We start from the raw sequence: 20045 nt of genomic DNA, 5'->3' as shown, positions 1-20045 counted from the left end.
AGCCACTGTTCCTACCTGATGTTATGGTCAGGTGAGGAAAGAAATCACCATGGGCAATTCTAAAATAGTGTTAATATTCAGCAATAGAACCTCACGGTATGCAAGGGGAAAGTCAATCAATATAGCAAGTACAATGAAGTTAATCACATTCTCTCCCTCTTAACATAGGAGGAGAGTTTGAGCGCCTCACTCCAGGGATTTTTTCAAACAAGCTAGAGATGGAAAAAATATCTTAGGTCACCAAACGCATCTCTTTGCTAGGGTGGAATTGCTCCTACATGATCATCAATCATGTGTCTTATTTGCATTTAGGTCCTGATCCAACTCCCATTGAAGCCAATGGAAAGACATTGATCGATTTCCTTGGGAACTGGATACGGTCCTTTAGTCCTTACACCCACTAAATGCCATAGCATGCTAAGAGGCTGTATCCAGAACTCCCTGTGGAATTCAAGGGGGGAGTTTTGCATGAATAAAAGCACAACAAAACAAACAGAGGGCAGTGTACAAACCTAGGCCCAGATCCTCAGATGTCTTTAGGCTCCTAACTCCCTTGAAATCAATGGTACCTAAATACCTTTGAGAATGGGGCCCTAACTCCTTATTCCCTTTAACGCTTTCCTATCACACGACTCTGCTTTCAAGCGGCATAACAGGATCCTCTGCATTTCCATTTCTTCCAGAGCAGCAGCGTCCTTCCCCCTGCACTGCTCAGCTGTGGCATGCAGGTAATAACCATGATGAAAGACTATACGTGTGCCAGTTCACTAGGCTAGCAAGTCACAAAAGCAGAAAGCACATTGATTTCTGCTGGGCAGTCTTGGCCTAATTCTATTTTGATACAAATGTTCTAGCCTTCAAAATTATATATCGTTAATGGGTAAAAAAGGAAGGAGTGGTCTTAACTCATGTAGTAATTTTATCCATGTGGGTGAGCAGCACACACACTGACAGATCCAACCCGTGGTGGATCTTCTGCTTTGGCTGTAAAAGCTTCCATCAGTAGAGAGCCGTTTAGTGATTCATATGGTATTATCTGGGGATAACAGCCTAGTGCCTAGAGAAGAAGTATTCAGGTCTCCTTTAGCAATACTCAGCACCCTCCCTAGCAGACTCAGTAGAAAGGTTAAGGCAGGGGCTCTCAACCTTTCCAGACTACTGTACCCCTTTCAGGAGTCTGATTTATCTTGCATACCCCAAGTTTCACCTCACTTAAAAACTACTTACTTACAAAAATCACACACAAAATACAAAAGTGTCACAGCATAGTGTTACTGAAAAATGGCTTGCTTTCTCCTTTTTACCACATAATTATAAAATAAGTCAACTGGAATATACACATTGTACTTACATTTCAGTGTATAGTATATAAAGCAGTATAAACAAGTCATTGTATGACATTTTAGTTTGTACTGACTTCACTAGGGCTTTTTATGTAGCCTGTTGTAAAACTAGGCAAATATCTAGATGAGTTGATGTACCCCCTGGAAGACCTCTCCGTACCCCTGGTTAAGAACCACTGGGCTAAGACATGTCTAAGCTATAGAAACATCACCATAACATAGCCCTGGTCTACACTAGGACTTTAGATCGAATTTAGCAGCGTTAAATCGATTTAAACCTGCACCCGTCCACACAATGAAGCCCTTTATTTCGACTTAAAGGGCTCTTAAAATCGATTTCCTTACTCCACCCCTGACAAGTGGATTAGCGCTTAAATCGACCTTGCCGGCTCGAATTTGGGGTACTGTGGACACAATTCGATGGTATTGGCCTCCGGGAGCTATCCCAGAGTGCTCCATTCTGACCGCTCTGGACAGCGCTCTCAACTCAGATGCACTGGCCAGGTAGACAGGAAAAGAACCGCGAACTTTTGAATCTCATTTCCTGTTTGGCCAGCGTGGCAAGCTGCAGGTGACCATGCAGAGCTCATCAGCAGAGGTGACCATGATGGAGTCCCAGAATCGCAAAAGAGCTCCAGCATGGACTGAACGGGAGGTACGGGATCTGATCGCTGTTTGGGGAGAGGAATCCGTGCTATCAGAACTCCGTTCCAGTTTTCGAAATGCCAAAACCTTTCTGAAAATCTCCCAGGGCATGAAGGACAGAGGCCATAACAGGGACCCGAAGCAGTGCCGCGTGAAACTGAAGGAGCTGAGGCAAGCCTACCAGAAAACCAGAGAGGCGAACGGCCGCTCTGGGTCAGAGCCCCAAACATGCCGCTTCTATGATGAGCTGCATGCCATTTTAGGGGGTTCAGCCACCACTACCCCAGCCGTGTTGTTTGACTCCTTCAATGGAGATGGAGGCAATACAGAAGTAGGTTTTGGGGACGAAGAAGATGATGAGGAGGAGGTTGTAGATAGCTCACAGCAAGCAAGCGGAGAAACCGGTTTTCCCGACAGCCAGGAACTGTTTCTCACCCTAGACCTGGAGCCAGTACCCCCCGAACCCACCCAAGGCTGCCTCCTGGACTCAGCAGGCGGAGAAGGGACCTCTGGTGAGTGTACCTTTTAAAATGCTATACATGGTTTAAAAGCAAGCATGTGAAAGGATTACTTTGCCCTGGCATTTGCGGTTCTGCCTTTGCAAAAGGTTTCTGGGGAGGGCAGCCTTATTTCGTCCTTCATGGTAGGACACTTTACCACTCCAGGCCAGCAACACGTACTGGGGAATCACTGTAGAACAAAGCATTGCAGTGTATGTTTGCTGGCATTCAACCAAAATCCGTTCACGCGGTGGGAGGAGGCAAAATGCGACCTTGTAACGAAAGCACATGTGCTATGTATGTAATGTTAACTTTCAAGGTTTACCCTGAAAGAGTGTAGCCACTGTTTTATAAAATGTGTCTTTTTAAATACCGCTGTCCCTTTTTTTTTCTCCACCAGCTGCATGTGTTTCAATGATCACAGGATCTTCTCCTTCCCAGAGGCTAGTGAAGCTTAGAAAGAAAAAAAAACGCACTCGCGATGAAATGTTCTCCGAGCTCATGCTGTCCTCCCACACTGACAGAGCACAGACGAATGCGTGGAGGCAAATAATGTCAGAGTGCAGGAAAGCACAAAATGACCGGGAGGAGAGGTGGAGGGCTGAAGAGAGTAAGTGGCGGGCTGAAGAGAGTAAGTGGCGGGCTGAAGACAGGGCTGAAGCTCAAAGGTGGCGGCAGCGTGATGAGAGGAGGCAGGATTCAATGCTGAGGCTGCTGCAGGACCAAACCAGTATGCTCCAGTGTATGGTTGAGCTGCAGCAAAGGCAGCTGGAGCACAGACTGCCACTGCAGCCCCTCTGTAACCAACCGCCCTCCTCCCCAAGTTCCATAGCCTCCACACCCAGACGCCCAAGAACACGGTGGGGAGGCCTCCGGCCAACCAGCCACTCCCCCACAGAGGATTGCCCAAAAAAAAGAAGGCTGTCATTCAATAAATTTTAAAGTTGTAAACTTTTAAAGTGCTGTGCTTAAAGTGCTGTGTGGCATTTTCCTTCCCTCCTCCACCACCCCTCCTGGGATACCTTGGTAGTCATCCCCCTATTTGTGTGATGAATGAATAACGAATGCATGACTGTGAAGCAGCAATGACTTTATTGGCTCTGCAAGCAATGATTAAAGGGAGGAGGGGAGGGTGGTTAGCTTACAGGGAAGTAGAGTGAACCAAGGGGCGGGGGGGTTCATCAAGGAGAAACAAACAGAACTTTTACACCGTAGCCTGGCCAGTCATGAAACTGTTTTTCAAAGCTTCTCTGATGCGTACCGCGCCCTCCTGTGCTCTTCTAACCGCCCTGGTGTCTGGCTGCGCGTAACCAGCAGCCAGGCGATTTGCCTCAACCTCCCACCCCGCCATAAACGTCTCCCCCTTACTCTCACAGATATTGTGGAGCACACAGCAAGCAGTAATAACAGTGGGAATATTGGTTTCGCTGAGGTCTAAGCGAGTCAATAAACTGCGCCAGCGCGCCTTTAAACGTCCAAATGCACATTCTACCACCATTCTGCACTTGCTCAGCCTGTAGTTGAACAGCTCCTGACCACTGTCCAGGCTGCCTGTGTACGGCTTCATGAGCCATGGCATTAAGGGGTAGGCTGGGTCCCCAAGGATACATATAGGCATTTCAACATCCCCAACAGTTATTTTCTGGTCTGGGAATAAAGTCCCTTCCTGCAGCTTTTGAAACAGACCAGAGTTCCTGAAGATGCGAGCATCATGCACCTTTCCCGGCCATCCCACGTTGATGTTGGTGAAACGTCCCTTGTGATCCACCAGAGCTTGCAGCACTATCGAAAAGTACCCCTTGCGGTTTATGTACTCGGCGGCTTGGTGCTCCGGTGCCAAGATAGGGATATGGGTTCCATCTATAGCCCCACCACAGTTAGGGAATCCCATTGCAGCAAAGCCATCCACTATGACCTGCACATTTCCCAGGGTCACTACCCTTGATATCAGCAGATCTTTGATTGCGTGGGCTACTTGCATCACAGCAGCCCCCACAGTAGATTTGCCCACTCCAAATTGATTCCCAACTGACCGGTAGCTGTCTGGCGTTGCAAGCTTCCACAGGGCTATCGCCACTCGCTTCTCAACTGTGAGGGCTGCTCTCATCTTGGTATTCATGCGCTTCAGGACAGGGGAAAGCAAGTCACAAAGTTCCATGAAAGTGCCCTTACGCATGCGAAAGTTTCGTAGCCACTGGGAATCGTCCCAGACCTGCAACACTATGCGGTCCCACCAGTCTGTGCTTGTTTCCCGAGCCCAGAATCGGCGTTCCACAGCATGAACCTGCCCCATTAGCACCATGATGCATGCATTGTCAGGGCCCATGCTTTCAGAGAAATCTGTGTCCATGTCCTGATCACTCACGGGACCGCGCTGACGTCGCCTCCTCGCCCGGTATCGCGTTGCCATGTTCTGGTGCTGCATATACTGCTGAATAATGCGTGTGGTGGTTAATGTGCTCCTAATTGCCAAAGTGAGCTGAGCGGGCTCCATGCTTGCCGTGGTATGGCGTCCGCACAGAAAAAAGGCGCGGAACGATTGTCTGCCGTTGCTCTGACGGAGGGAGGGGCGACTGACGACACGGCTTACAGGGTTGGCTTCAGGGAGCTAAAATCAACAAAGGGGGTGCCTGTACATCAAGGAGTATTTCAGGCAGGACTGCACGGAGGGTTCCAATAAGAAATGGTGCACCTAAGTTATCGTTGTTATTGGAACAAGGAGGTTAGCCTGGCCTCTGATTGATACATGGCTAGATTTACCTCGCTGCACCTTCTCTGTGAGTGACTGCAGTGTGACCTAGAGGAATGAGTCCCCTAGACAGGGGAGGAGGCAAATGAGTACAAAACAAATCTGGTCTATTTCTTGTTTTGACCCACTCCATCTATCTTTTACATCTTTGGCTGGCAGCAGACGGTGCAGAAGGACTGCATGCCATCCACATCTCATGGCTGCTTGGCAGAAGATGGTACAGTACGCCTGCTAGCCATCCCCATCTCTTGCCTGCCTGGCAGAAGATGGTGCAATACGACTGCTAGCAATCCTCATCTCTTGCCTGCCTGGCAGAAGATGGTACAGTACGACTGCTAGCAGTCCGTATCGCCTGCCTGCTCACCATAAGACGGTTCAATAGGACTGACTGCAGGACTAAAGAGAATGACCTGGTCAAGTCACTCCAAATTTAGTCCCTGCGCCCATGTCTGCCCAGGCGCTCCCAGCCGACGCGGCCAGGAGCACCTCGGACACGATGAGGACGACTACCAATCGTATTGCACCGTCTGCTGCCAGAAGGCAAGGGGTTGCTGCTACTGTGCAGCAAAGCCGTACCGCGTCTGCCAGCACCCAGGAGACATAGGGTGACGGTTACCTGAGCGGGCTCCATGCTTGCTGTGGTATGGCGTCTGCACAGGTAACTCAGGAAAAAAGGCGCGAAATGATTGTCTGCCCTTGCTTTCACGGAGGGAGGGAGGGAACGGGGGCCTGACGACACGTACCCAGAACCACCCGCGACAATGTTTTAGCCCCATCAGAGCGCTCCATTGTGACTGCTCTGGACAGCACTCTCAGATGCCCGATTGTTTGCCATTGCTCTGACGCTGGGAGGGGCGCTTACAGGGTTGGCTTCAGGGAGCTAAAATCAACAAAGGGGGTGGCTTTACATCAAGGAGTATTTCAGGCAGGACTTCACAGAGGGTTCCAATAAGAAATGGTGCACCTAAGTTATTGTCCTTATTGGAGCAAGAAGGTTAGCCTGGCCTCTGATTGATACATGGCTAGATTTACCTCGCTGCACCTTGACTGCAGTGTGATCTAGAAGAATGAGTCCCCTAGACAGGGGAGGGGGGGGAAGCAAATGAGTACAAAACAAATCTGGTCTATTTCTTGTTTTGACCCACTCCATCTATCTTTTACATCTTTGGCTGGCAGCAGACGGACTGCATGCCATCCACATCTCATGACTGCTCGGCAGAAGATGGTACAGCACGACTGCTAGCAGTCCGTATCGCCTGCCCGCTCACCATAAGACGGTTCAATAGGACTGACTGCAGGACTAAAGAGAATGACCTGGTCAAGTCACTCCAAATTTAGTCCCTGTGCCCATGTCTGCCCAGGCGCTCCTGATCGACCTCACAGAGGCGACCAGGAGCACCTCAGACATGACGATGACGGCTACCAGTCGTACTGTACCGTCTGCTGCCACAAGGCAAGGGGTTGCTGCTACTGTGTAGCAATGCCGTACCGCGTCTGCCAGCACCCAGGAGACATAGGGTGACGGTTACCTGAGCGGGCTCCATGCTTGCCATGGTATGGCGTCTGCACAGGTAACTCAGGAAAAAAGGCGCGAAATGATTGTCTGCCCTTGCTTTCACGGGGGGAGGGAGGGAACGGGAGGCTGACGATATGTACCCAGAACCACCCGCGACAATGTTTTAGCCCCATCAGGCATTGGGATCTCAACCCAGAATTCCAATGGGCAGCGGAGACTGCGGGAACTGTGGGATAGCTACCCACAGTGCAACGCTCCGGAAGTCGACGCTTGCCTCGGTACTGTGGAAGCGCTCCGCCGAGTTAATGCACTTAATGCACTTAGAGCATTTACTGTGGGGACACACACACTCGAATTTATAAAACCGATTTCTAAAAAACCGACTTCTATAAATTCGACCTTATTCCGTAGTGTAGACATACCCATAGATGCTTCCTACACTGACGGAAGGGGGTTTTCCACGAATGTAGCTAATCTTTTTCCCCAAGAGGTGGTAGCTAGGTCAACAGAAGAATTTCCCGTTGACTTAGCCATGTCTACACTGGAGGTTAGGTTGACCTAAGCATGATGCTCAGGGTATGAAATGTTTCACAGCCTGGAGCAACATCGCCAGGTCTACCTAATTTTTAAGCACAGACCAGACGTAAGTACTGAGCGAGGCTTGTAGACTGGAGTGCCCTATTTGCATGACAAACAGCAATGGCTCTTTTACCTTGCTATAGAGTCTTCAAATGAAACAAGGTGCATTCTAAAAATTGTGCTAACTCACACACTTCCATGGATATTTCCTGGCCCCACAGGCTCCCACAGAAAATGGTAAAGAAAATTCACGTACAAAGTAAACTGTGCTAAGAATAACACGGTATGGCTGACTTAAAAACTGCCAGAAAACGTAGAGTTATCACTGCAACTTTAATTTAGCCCATCAAGTTTCATCATGTATATGGCTGATATTCTATTCCCTAAAGAGCCTCTAACTCACTGCATTCCCTTCCATCTTTGAGAAAATGCATTATCTAGGACCTCTTTAGTTATGGTATAGTTCAAACATCTTGTTATTTTAATAATTTATTATGCATTTGGGGTTTGGCTTAGTGTAAAGAGAAAATTGTCCCATGAGTGGGTTCTCTCATTAGCAATTTCTACTTGAATTCCAGAAGGAATACGGAACTACATTTGTGGCTAGAGTAACTGAGCTTTGGTAAAACAACTTACACTAAAAAAAAAAAAGCCAGTATGATGAACTTGTTCAAGGAAGACTTTCTGAGTAGCATAAATACAGGCTGTATTGAAAAAAATGTCATCTGCATAATAAACACATCATGTCCAGGCTATTATCAATATACAATATAAATGGTTGCACAGAGAATGACCCCAAGCTTTCAAACGCTTATGCATATTCTTAGCTTTAGCTGTGTGAGTAAAATTATAACTGTTTAGAAGATCAGGGCCAATGTTTGCAGATGCTCTGGCCCTAAACAGGAGTCAATTTTGACCGGAAATATTCTCATAATTTAATAGTCTATTTGTTTTATACCATCAGACTCTTTTCATTAACTACCACATGTAAGAAGCTACTTTGGTATGAACTAAGTTAAACCACTTCATTTGCATCTCCTTGCTTAGCTGAATAAACATACATGGAGAACAAATGTGCTCAGTATTATTAGGCCAGAGTAGCCTTTGAAATTAAAGGTAGGACACAGTGTAACCAAGCAGCAATTTTCTCACAGTCTGCATTTGTTCTTGGTGCAGATTTAAGGGATTCTTGCTTTCTTCTTTCCTCACATTTCTTCTGTTCCAGTTTCTCCATTTGTGGATTGGTCCTAGGAATATATTGCAGAGGAAAGGTATTTCCAAAGAGGTGGCTTTTGTCTTTAGCCCCAGATATACCAAGGTCAAGCTCCTTCTAATTTCCTTCTTGTAAGGTGCTCCCCAGCTCAGGTTCCACCACTATAAACCTTCTAGCCTCAGCTTCATGACTTACATTTATCATACCATCTTTATGCTGTACGTGTCTTGGAGCAGTGTGAATGGCTTGGCATTCCTTGCGGTAGATTGGAACATCCCCATCATGTGGGTAGGGAGGTGATATGTTGCTACCTGCCTTTGTTGGTTAAGAGATGGACTGCACCAGCTTCAGATGCGGTCACATGGCCTCTACCTTTGCTCACAAAATGTAGACTCTGCAACAATACGACTTGCCATCCTCCCCTCCAAAATGACTGTCGTGTGCAGTAAAATTTTAGATGCAGGCAATTTGAAACCGGTGCGTGCCTAAAAATATTGCACTTGCAGTTTCACGTGGGTAATCAATCTTTTGCTGGTGCAAAGAACACTTGTAATTTATATGGCATTTAGTTCTCAAAACGCTTTTCAAACATTTTGTAATAAAGTCTCACAAAATCCCTGCTTGATGGGCTCGTTACCCCCGTTTTATAGATAGGGAAAAGTTAACGCAAAGAAAGCTCCACCGCAATTTTTTGAGCAGCCTCTGATTAGCGATCTCATTTTTGCATACTCAGCTGTAGATATCGTGGGCATGATCTGCAGAAATGCCATGCATCCATCACTCCAGCTGAGTTCAGGTGGAGTTGTCAATGCTCAGGGCTTATGAAAACCAGGTACAAGATGTCTCAAGTTAGCCCTCCCCCCAGCGAAGACAACCAACACCAGTGATTGTCTATGATGGGGTGGCCAACCTGAGCTGGAGAAGGAGCCAGAATTTACCAATGTACATTGCCAGAGAGCCACAGTAATACGTCAGCAGCCCCCCATCAGTTCCCACCCCCATTCCCCGCGCCTCCCGCCCACTGTCAGCTAAGCCGATCCGTGCCCTGCCGCCTCTCTCCCGATCAGCTGTTTCGTGGTGTGCAGGAGGCCCCGGGGGATAGGGGGAGGAGCGAGGGCACAGCAGGAAGGGGTGGAGTGGGGACAGGGCCAGTGGCAGAGCCAGGGGTTGAGCAGTAAGTACCCCACGGCACATTGGAAAGTTGGCGCCTGTAGCTCCAGTCCTGGAGTCGGTGCCTGTGCAAGGAGCTGCATATTAACTTCGGAAGAGCCGCATGGGGCTCCGGAGCCACAGGTTGGCCACCCCTGATCTCCGATCATTTTGACCTAAGACGTGACCACAAAGCCACCCATCTGGTGTCCACACTCACTTGTCTTCTTAAGAAAAGGAGTACTTGTGGCACCTTAGAGTACCGATGAAGTGAGCTGTAGCTCACGAAAGCTCATGCTCAAATAAATTTGTTAGTCTCTAAGGTGCCACAAGTCCTCCTGTTCTTCTTGCGGATGCAGACTAACACGGCTGCTACTCTGAAACCTGTCCTCTTCTTAAACCATGATGGTGTAAGATTGTAAGTGGTAGGGGGAGAAAGCTAACTTATTCTAGCTCAGTGTAGCACCTTGCATGCTTTTGGGGGCTCTGTAAAATAAACTGTATTTAGATAATTACCACCTCACAAATGCAAAAAGCTTGCACGAGCTCAGACACAGAGGTTACTTTTGAAAGTGCACGCAGATGCTGCAGTGATAGGTGGCAGTATAAAACCCCGAGATAGAAAGGCCCAGATGCTATGTTCCATCTGCATCCAGACCCCTTTTCAAATGCACCCGAGTTTGGGGTGCACGTGGGATGCTTTCTTACTCCCGCAAATGCAGACCTTGCGGCCTCACCGCCCTCTTAAGCGACCACACTGGCCGTTCCAGCTCATGCCTTGCAAACAGATTGAAAAAAATCTTCAAGAAGCTCGTAGCTAGGATTTCTGGAAGGGGTGGCGGGGGGGGGGGGGGGAAGAGGTCATCTGCTTCTGGGGCTGCCCTGTTTCCTCTGGGTCAGGAGAGGAAGCAAAGCAGCTTAGGGTCCGGCTACTACACGTGACTTGCAAGTCGCACCCAGGCGGCCGGTGCGAGCAGGCTCGGCGGCGCTTCCCTCCCTTCCCTTCCCCTCCCCTCCCGGCCACACGCGCGGAGCAAGGGGCGCCGCGCAGCCCCCGCAGCCGCGCGTGCAGAGCCCGGCCGCGGCTCGCGCCAGCTCGGGCCGCCGCGGTTGCGTCCCCCTTCCCCCCCCCCCCCCCCGTCCCTATTGCACATTCTCTCCTGGCGGCGGCGCCCCACTTTGCAGCAGCCCCACCAGCACCCGGGAGGAGGAGGAGGAACATGGCGACAGGGAGCAGCCGTGGGGAGCGGAGCCTCCCCTGCCTGGCAGCCCTGCTGCTGCTCGCCTGGAGCCCCGACCCGGCCGCCGCCGGGACGCTGCGGCTGCACGGGGGGGCTGCAGCCCGGCCGCAGGACCGGGGCTTCGCGCTGCTGCAGGGAGAGGCGCTGAGCCCGGGTGACAGAGGGACGGGCAGGGCAGGCGAGAGGCTTCAGCCGCGGAGGAAGAGGGGCGCTGCGGAACAGCAGCAAGAGCTCATGACGGTGTACGGACAGGTGAGTAGCCTGGCAACACCCTGCGACTCCCCCGCTGCACGCTTGCCTTGCCGGGGTCCCCTTGCAGGACCCCGGGTTGCAGGCGTTCCCGGCCACGGACGCCCCCCTCCCCAGTTGAGAAAGGGGAGCGTCGCGTGCAATGAGGGGCATGTTGTTGTGTGCACGCCTTGCAACCCCAGCTTCCAGCGGCACTCGTTCCTTGCATCGCGTTTCCCCTCCCATTGCAAAGGGGCTGCTAGGAGCGCTGTGGCTCGGCGTAATGCATGCAGTCATTCTCCCCCCCGGTCACTGGCACGCACTCTAAATATGACCGGAGCACCTTGCATCTCGGCTCTCTCACCTGTCCAAAGCACCAGACCCTCCGTGCACATTCCCGGAGCTCTCCCCCCGTTTTTTCAGGAAAGGTGGCCCAGGTCACGCACAGGTCCCGTTAGAGCATGATTCGTTGCTCCCTGGTTGGAGAACTCAGAAGTGTTTATTTTAATATTTGGTAGTTAAAACCAAACCGAGCAGAAGGGAGCATTGCATCGGTCCAGTGCAAGGGAGTAAACACTGTTCTGCTTAGAACTGACTAATATTAAAATCACCCTGCATGCACCCCCTCATCAAATAATTTAAATGGCAACTCTGAACCGTTTTACTTGGGGTTGGCTCTGGGTGCTGCAACCGGAAGGGTAAATTGCCCTCTGCCATACAGAGGTTAGGTTATCTTGTAAACAATCAGAAACAGTGCAGATGGTTTCCCCAGTTAGTGTGTCGTCTTATCAAGAAATCAGATTTCTTCTTGAGGATCTCCTTTAACCCCCCCCCCCCGACGGTGCTAATAAAACAATAGGCTTGGTGGATAAATTCAGGGAGATCGGTGGTTGGGTTGTGGTATTGACAATGCCAAGGTGACATTGTCTGGCCCACATGTAAACAAATCAATTAAAAAAAATCAAATTTCAGACTGAAAATTGTAAGTAGTTTGAAATCAACTGCACAGGCTCTGTTCTGACACTTGGTGCTGTGCAAATGACTTCCATTCCCGCTAAAGTGGCGTCCAGTCCCATTTTGTGTATAAATACAATGTTCACCTTTTGCCTCGAGCAAAAAGGCGTGGGTGGCCTTTCCTGTAGATGGGACATGGGCAGGCAGTTACAGGTTGAAAGTTTGGGTGCTGAAAGTTACTCAGCCTAGTAGGTGTCCTGAAATGACAGTTTTGAGAAACTGATGACAGATTTTGGAGACAGACCTTCCTCCCCCTGCAGCTTGTAGCCCACAACACTCCAACTCTTTCGCTGGCATGAAGTGCATTAGACTAGAGACTGCTTCAGTCACACGTAGCAGCAGAACTTGAAAGAAAACCTCTTGATTTTAGTCGTCTAAATGTTAGCAACAGATAAATACACGGGACCTTTACCTCTGTAAAAGAGGGTAGCATCTCCTATAGAATGATCTGCCTGGAACAAGGTAGGTCCCTTCTCTGGAAACAATGAAGGGGAAAGAGGGGATTGCATGGAAAAAAATCACTCACTTTGCCTGTGAAACTATAAATGCACATCTTGAAGGGGTAGAGGCATTTTATTCAGACTGAACATAATACAAAGCACAGCTAAAATGAATGTGGCTGAGTGATTTGCACTTAGTACTTCACTTATCCCACCCTTCCGCCATAAAAGAAATCGCATCCCAAGGCGGCATTTTATATGCACCTTTCTGAAGCCACCATGCAATGGATTCAGGATCTGCCTTCCATCAACCCCGGGCGCAGCAGGGGAAGAGGGAGGAGAGAGAAAAGGAGCTTGTTTCTGAATAAAGAAAAGGAGTACTTGTGGCACTTTAGAGACTAACCAATTTATTTGAGCATAAGCTTTCGTGAGCTACAGCTCACTTCATCAGATGTCTCTAAGGTGCCACAAGTACTCCTTTTCTTTTTGTGAATACAGACTAACACGGCTGTTACTCTGAAACCTGTTTCTGAATAGTGTTGAGAGAAAGTGGTGTGGAGATCAGAGAGTAGAAGTGTTTCACTGTAGTCTCCTAGCACAAGTTTTGATACTGAACACGTTTCACTGCATTGACAATAGTTCACAGAAACCCTTTTTGAGAATTGCAGGGGGTCACTTTAAGCAGGGACAGGAAAGGAGTGTTGTAATGCAGCTTGCTTGGTGCCTGCTAGAGGCAGCCCTGAAGTTAACAAAGCAGCTCGTCCAGTTTACAGAAGGCCTCACTACATTAAGTTATTCAAGCGATGGCCTTTACTTGAACTTGGTTCTGAACCCCGCGTTAGCTCAAGGCTGCTCAGGGGAAGTGTAACTAGCCATCATTGAGCAATGTTTTGCTTCATGCTTTAGTCTGGGTTTTGCCACATAAAGAAGTCTAGTTTCCCCACACATTCTGACCCTTAATGCCATTTCAGTTCATCACATCTTACAGATTTTTTTGCTGATATCCTGAAGGGAGAATCCGGCAAAGCAGCAAGATGTGGAATGGGATCTACTGATCCATCCCATTTGAAATAGAGGATGTAGACTCTTTGGCACAGTAAGAGCTGCTTTAATGGTGAAGCAGGAAAAGAGCAGGTTGGGGAAAGGCTGCTCTGAGGTCATTTCTCCGAACGCCTGGAGAGAGCAGTTCCTACACATCTGACACAATGCTTGTTGGCTTTCCTGACACTTACTGCATTTGAGAGAGCATAATGAGGTCATTTGCAGAGAACCTGACACTCACTCTCGCTTTTAGTACCACTATTCTATCAATTCCCACTCAGCCTCCAGTGGCTTTCATTCAACCCTCCTGAACAGCTCAGGTGGAAAGTTTTGGCAGCAGTCTGCAACATCAGAGATTGAATAAAACCGACCACAGTAATTCCATTGCCAACCAGACCAGGACAAATGGGAAGCAGCAGAAGGAGTAAAACATCAAAGTTCCACTTTATTTGGCCTTTTCTTGTTGCCTTTAATTTTCAAAGAGCGCTTTCCCTGGAGAACTGAGTCACTCTTCCTAACAGCATGATACGCTGTTTTGAGGCTTGAGTTAAAATCTCTTATCCTTCCACTGCTACAGAACAGGCTATGAGAAATCTAGGGCCCAGGTTCCAGATAGCAGAGGGCGAATGTCAGCTTGAAACTTCATTGCAGAAAGAAGTTTCTGGTACCATCTTGTAGTTTTTAACTATGGCATTTTTTCTTTTCTAAAGTGTCCTGTCCCCTGTTACTTACCCAAACAGAGGGAAAGGACGAGCTTAGTGATTAGGCAAGGGACATTCTAGAACTGGCTACCCTTGAAGTACTGTCAAATGCACCAACGTAAAGGAACCCCTCTCCTTTTGTCACAGGTGTTTCTCGTAACAATAGTAGGAAAAGATTCAGACAGAAGGGCAATTTTAGAAAAGGTCAACATCAGCTTTAGACTCCAGTTGAGTGAAGTACCTTGGATAGATCAGTCCAAGACTGCTACAGTCAGCAAGACAAAGGAAACATACTGCCCAGCTTCTATTCACAGTACCTTCTAACAGCTGCGTATCGGGCAAAATCTCATGGAGGCCCCATCCAGCAATACGGTCTTGCTAAAAGTCTGCTTGTCCATTGGTTCCTTTTGACTTGAACAAAAGCAGATGGGCAGCGTGATTTTTTGGCGATATATTGACTAAAAGCCCAATGTGACAGACACGATTTGGGGCCTTTGCTAGTGGTCACGTCAGCTCTCATATCCCCATTTTGTTTCTCCAATAAGAAGTCCAGCTCTGCGTGTCCCCCTCAGCCCTCTCCAAATAGGAGATAGAGAACCTGAACGAAAATGCAATACTAAGCACTTCTCAGATCCTCAGGGATCTTTACAAACCTAATCCTGGCTCTGCAAAATCTTGGACAAATCGCTAATCCTTTGATTCCCCCCCCCGTAGCTAGGGGTTAGTACTTCCTATCTCAAAGGGAATGCTGCAGTTAAAGGTTTGTAGAGTCCCTGGCTCCTAGTTGTGTGTCTGGGGATCATCAGGGAGCCAGAGACAGGAAAGGAAAGACCTAAAGCTGGGGGACTCTGAGACCAGGGTATAGCTTACCTAGCGCTAGGTGCTTTAAGATCATTCCCTGTTCCAGAGAGCCAACAAGATGGGTGGCAAGGACGGGAAACTTTCCCTCTCAGCTGTCACTTGGCTTAATGTGCAAGCTTAAGGAATTATAACATTCCTTTTCTCCCCCACTGTATTAAGCGACAGTTCCCTGGATGGTTTCCGGGAGCCAGTTTTCAGAAGCACTGAGCACCCACAGCTTAACTCAGTAGGAGCTGCAGGTGCTCAGCGCCTCTGGAAGTCAGGCCCTGCATCAGAGACGTACAACGTATTTAACTTAGTGGTATGCTCCAGGTCAGATTATCGGGAGCTTTCTGTCTTCCCTTTGCGCCCCTTTTCTCCATCTGGCTCTTGCTTATTCTAAGGCATCGGCTGCTGTGTTTCAGCCTCACAAGCTGCGAGCTAGACTCAGGAGACTCGGTTTCAAGATAAGAGTGGTTTTTGCTCATGGGTGAAATTGGAACGAATCAACAACAAAATGGCAACAAAAATGATTAGGGGTCTAGAACACATGACTTATGAGGAGAGGCTGAGGGAGCTGGGATTGTTTAGCCTGCAGAAGAGAAGAATGAGGGGGGATTTGATAGCTGCTTTCAACTACCTGAAAGGGGGGTTCCAAAGAGGATGGCTCTAGACTGTTCTCAATGGTAGCAGATGACAGAACGAGGAGTAATGGTCTCAAGTTGCAGTGGGGGAGGTTTAGATTGGATATTAGGAAAAACTTTTTCACTAAGAGGGTGGTGAAACACTGGAATGCGTTACCTAGGGAGGTGGTAGAATCTCCTTCCTTAGAGGTTTTTAAGGTCAGGCTTGACAAAGCCCTGGCTGGGATGATTTAACTGGGAATTGGTCCTGCTTCGAGCAGGGGGTTGGGCTAGATGACCTTCAGGGGTCCCTTCCAACCCTGATATTCTATGATTCTAACACAGCGCAACCCCGTGTTCTGCTCAGAGCTCCATGCAGCCTGGCGAGACGTGCCTACAGTTCTGAAGGTTGCTCTTTCGACACCTGCACTGCTGGGCGTGCATCAGCAACTTGGTTGCCTCTGGAAAGCCCCTTCCCTGCTGAAGGCATCATCAAGTGATTGGACCCAAGACCTTAGTTGTTGTTAACCTGCCCGCAGCTGCTCCTTTCCTGTCTAACAGTTCCAGTGCTTTTAACTCCGTGCTTCCTCACAACAATAGCACCCCTACACCCAGAGAATCCTGAGAGAGCCATTCGCAGCCCGCTGTCACAGATCTCTGTTGGCGTCCAGAGCACATTTCAGCCACCTGAAAAACTTCCTGGGACACCCAGATGTGTCCCCCTTAGGAATAAGGGGAATTCTATTCCTAGTGTATATTATTTTGTGTGCAAGGGGGAGAACAGAGATCCCCACTGTCATTGCATGGCTTACCTCTTCTCTGGACTAGCTTTCCTCCACCACTGTGGAATTCAGTATCTAAATCCGCTTCGTGCCGTAGCCAGCTTGGAAGAGGAACCGATGAACCAGCACAAGCGAGATCTCAGTGGCTGTCTCCCAACTCTGATGGAAACAAAGGAAATGGACACGTTAAGGAGTGGAATTTCTACAGCCTTGCTCCTAGTTTAAAGCGATGAAGCGTTGTGTAAAAATTTGACCCTTCTTTGTCCACATACAGACCTCCCTCATCCAGGCCTCGTCTCCTGCCTCATTTTTTGCAGCCTCCTCCGCACTGGCTCCTGACACCCATGCCATCCTCCCCACTCCAGTTCAGACAAACTAGAGCAGTTAAAAGTCTTGCTCATTGACCCCACGTTAAACCCCGTTTGAAACCAGCCACTGACTTTCTCCGCCACATCAAGTTCAGACTCTTGCTGTTGTTGTCAAGGCCATGTGTAATTCTGCCCCTTAAAGACTACTTTACTACCCCCCTTGTGTTGGTGCTCCAGCCCTCTTCACTCTGCCAATAACAGTAGCCTCGATTCCCACTCAAGGGCTATGCATGGAGCATCGTCCCCAAAGGGGTCTGCAAAGCCCTTTTGCATTTATGTTAAACAAAAGAAATGTCACTAATAAACTTGGAAGGCCTATCGTCACCTCAGTAACCTTTCCTCTTAATGCATGTTCTTTGGGGGCAGAGACGGTCTCGTCCTTGTGTTTGCATAACACCTACCACTCTGAGCCCTACTGCAACCTACATTATATTACAATGTAGTAGGTCCCTACAATGAAACTCAGACTGGGTCTTCAAGGTGTTAATTTTCCAAGGCTGGTGAGAAAAATCATTTGAGTCCCCCTGCACCCCACATCCAATAAATAATATCCAGCTGGCTTTTTAAAGAGTATTTTTAGCTGGGTTACGTAGCACACTCGCCCATTGCAAAGCACTGTCAGAAATATCAGATTGATAGGTTTCATCCGGGGGTGGCGAGGGAGAAGAACAGAGGTAAAGTAACTTGCTGAAGGCCGTGCTGCAGTTCAGCTGCAGAGCTAAGGTTAGATTTTCGGAGTCCCAGGCTGGTACCCCATGCTCAATTTGCTTCACTGTATTTTGTTTTGTTTTCAACTTGATCACATTTGAGGATTGCCAGATCACATTTTGTTAATTTGTTTAAGGGGCAAATAGCCCAGCATCTGTGGGAACAAACCTTTTCTGGGGACTGATCTGATTGTGAGAGGGAGGAGGGGGAGAGAGGAGATTTGGTGATGTGGACAGAGAACATTCTATTTTTGAAGAGTATAGAAATCTGCTTGGCAGGGCAAATTCCATCTTATGTGAATGCAGAAATCAATTTCACTACATTTGAAATGAACCATACTTAATTTTGACCTAATTTGCCAGCCCATCAATAATTGTCCTTCCAAGAACAGAGTTTAACCTTCTAGCATCCAGCTTTTGTGCTGGGTGTTTGTTGGTGTCTAATACAAATGATAATTAAACAACCCTTGAGCATTAGGTAGCCAGTCTGGATTGTCAAAGTAACTTTTGTATGGTTCAGACAAGCTTACTTGTAGCAATACAGAAAATCAGCCAAAAGTTCCATTTTCTCCCATTCATTCCCAAAAATCATAGCAGTACCCAGCTGATATAAATCAGTTGGTTAACAAAAGCATCCAGTATCATCCCCCACACACCCTGCATACAGATGGTGCAATAAAGGCACAAAAGTGAAGTGATTTATGCAAGGGCACATAAGAATGGGCACTCTGGGTCAGACCCATGGGCTGTCTAGCCCAGTATCTTGTTTCCGACAGTAGCCAATACCAGAGCTTCATGGGGAGTGTACAGAACAGGGCAATTCTGTAGATATCTATCCCTATCTTCCCCTCCTGGCTGCAGGCGGTTTAGGGTCACCCCAAGCGTAGGGTTACATCCCTCACCATCTTGGCTAATAGCCTTGATGGACCTATCCTCCATGAACTTATTTAGTTCTTTTTTGAATCCAGTTACACTTTTGGCCCTCAACATCCCATGGCAACGATTTCCACAGGTTAATTGTGCATTGTGTGAAGAAGTACTTCTTACTTGTTTTAAACCTGCTGCCTGTTAACTTCATGATGTGATCCCCGATTTACATAAGAACGGCCATACTGGGTCAGACCAAAGGTCCGTCCAGCCCAGTATCCTGTCTGCTGACAGTGGCCAATGCCAGGTGCCCCAGAGGGAGTGAACCTAACAGGTAATGATCTAGTGATCTTTCTCCTGCCATCCATCTCCACCCTTTGACAAACAGAGGCTAGGGACACCATTCCTTACCTATCCTGAATAATAGCCATAAATGGACTTATTAACCTCCATGAATTTATCCAGTTCTCTTTTAAACTCTGTTATAGTCCTAGCCTTCACAACCTCCTCAGGCAAGGAGTTCCACAGGTTGACTGTGCGCTGTGTGAAGAGGAACTTCCTTTTATTTGTTTAAACCTGCTGCCCATTAAGCATTGTGCAAAAGGGAAAATAATAAATAGGGTAAATAGCACTCAGGAGACGAGGGGCAGAGACAGGACTGCAACCCAAGTCTATTAAGTCCTAGTCCTCGGATCTATCCACTGGACAACACTGCCTCTTATAAACTTGACCATACCTTTGCAGCTAGCTCTATAACTTTATAACTTTCTGCATTTACATGCTGTCCTCACCAGTAGGATTTTGGTGGGAAGAGGTGGCCTTATCTCGGTCTCTGATGCTTGCTTTATGCTGAAACTTGGCAGGCGAGATATTTACCTGGGAACAGTGTTCCATCACAGTGTTTCTACTGTTCCAGTTAAAGCAGGTGGGGAGAAGTATTCAAGGTTTCATTGTATTTTTGTTATGCAACAGCAGGTTTCAGCGTTTATCGTTTGGCTGGCATTTGGGCAAATTCTGCTCTTATTTATACTGGGGTAAGTCAGCAGTAAAGCTGGTGCAGTCAGTGGCGTTACTCTGCTGCACAGTTTGACCCTGTGTCCTTCAGCCAGAGCGCTTAGCAAAACATTTAGCTGCAATCTTAACCGAGAGGTCACAGCCCCCTAGCGTGGTGGCTGTTACATCTAATGCTTTCTATGGAGCCATCTCTAGAATACACTGACCTCAGCAGAGCCTTAACTTTCCCTGCTCCCATGACTGAAGCCCCCTTATATTCCCTGGGATTGCACCAACTCCCTCTCTGCTCCTGGAGACTCCACTCTTGTCGAGTAACTGAGGGCCCCAGGAGCATTGCTTCAGTTTCTGGGAGCTGAATTCCAACAGGGTGCTGCTCCCACCTCTCCAAGATGAGGACCCAGATTATCCTAAGCTTTGTAAAAGCCCAATGTTTCAGAGGTCCACACACCTTAAAAAGGGTTTGGTAGAAGAGGTTTCTTGACAGC

General features: G+C 48.2%; 1 protein-coding gene and 1 long non-coding RNA gene across 4 annotated transcripts in view; one reads left to right on the top strand and one right to left on the bottom strand.

Moving 5' to 3' along the window:
• The window catches only part of LOC142069817 (uncharacterized), a 139435-nt gene extending 127702 nt beyond the window's left edge, over window positions 1-11733 (bottom strand). Inside the window, exon 1 of the long non-coding RNA XR_012665800.1 lies at window positions 11528-11733. This is a non-coding gene — a long non-coding RNA (uncharacterized LOC142069817). The remainder of the gene's footprint in view (window positions 1-11527) is intronic.
• SORL1 (sortilin related receptor 1) overlaps window positions 10832-20045 on the top strand; it is a 105062-nt gene continuing 95848 nt past the window's right edge. For all 3 annotated transcript variants that reach the window (XM_075122291.1, XM_048827663.2, XM_075122290.1), the window contains exon 1: window positions 10832-11187. In XM_075122291.1, coding sequence (XP_074978392.1) covers window positions 10915-11187 — 273 coding nt within the window. In that variant the 5' untranslated portion in view covers window positions 10832-10914. The remainder of the gene's footprint in view (window positions 11188-20045) is intronic.

The sequence above is a fragment of the Caretta caretta genome, chromosome 22 (assembly GCF_965140235.1).
Source record: "Caretta caretta isolate rCarCar2 chromosome 22, rCarCar1.hap1, whole genome shotgun sequence".
Taxonomy (NCBI): domain Eukaryota; kingdom Metazoa; phylum Chordata; order Testudines; family Cheloniidae; genus Caretta; species Caretta caretta.
The sequence above is the reverse complement of the archived record's forward strand: the minus strand, read 5'-3'. Positions and strand labels throughout refer to the sequence as shown.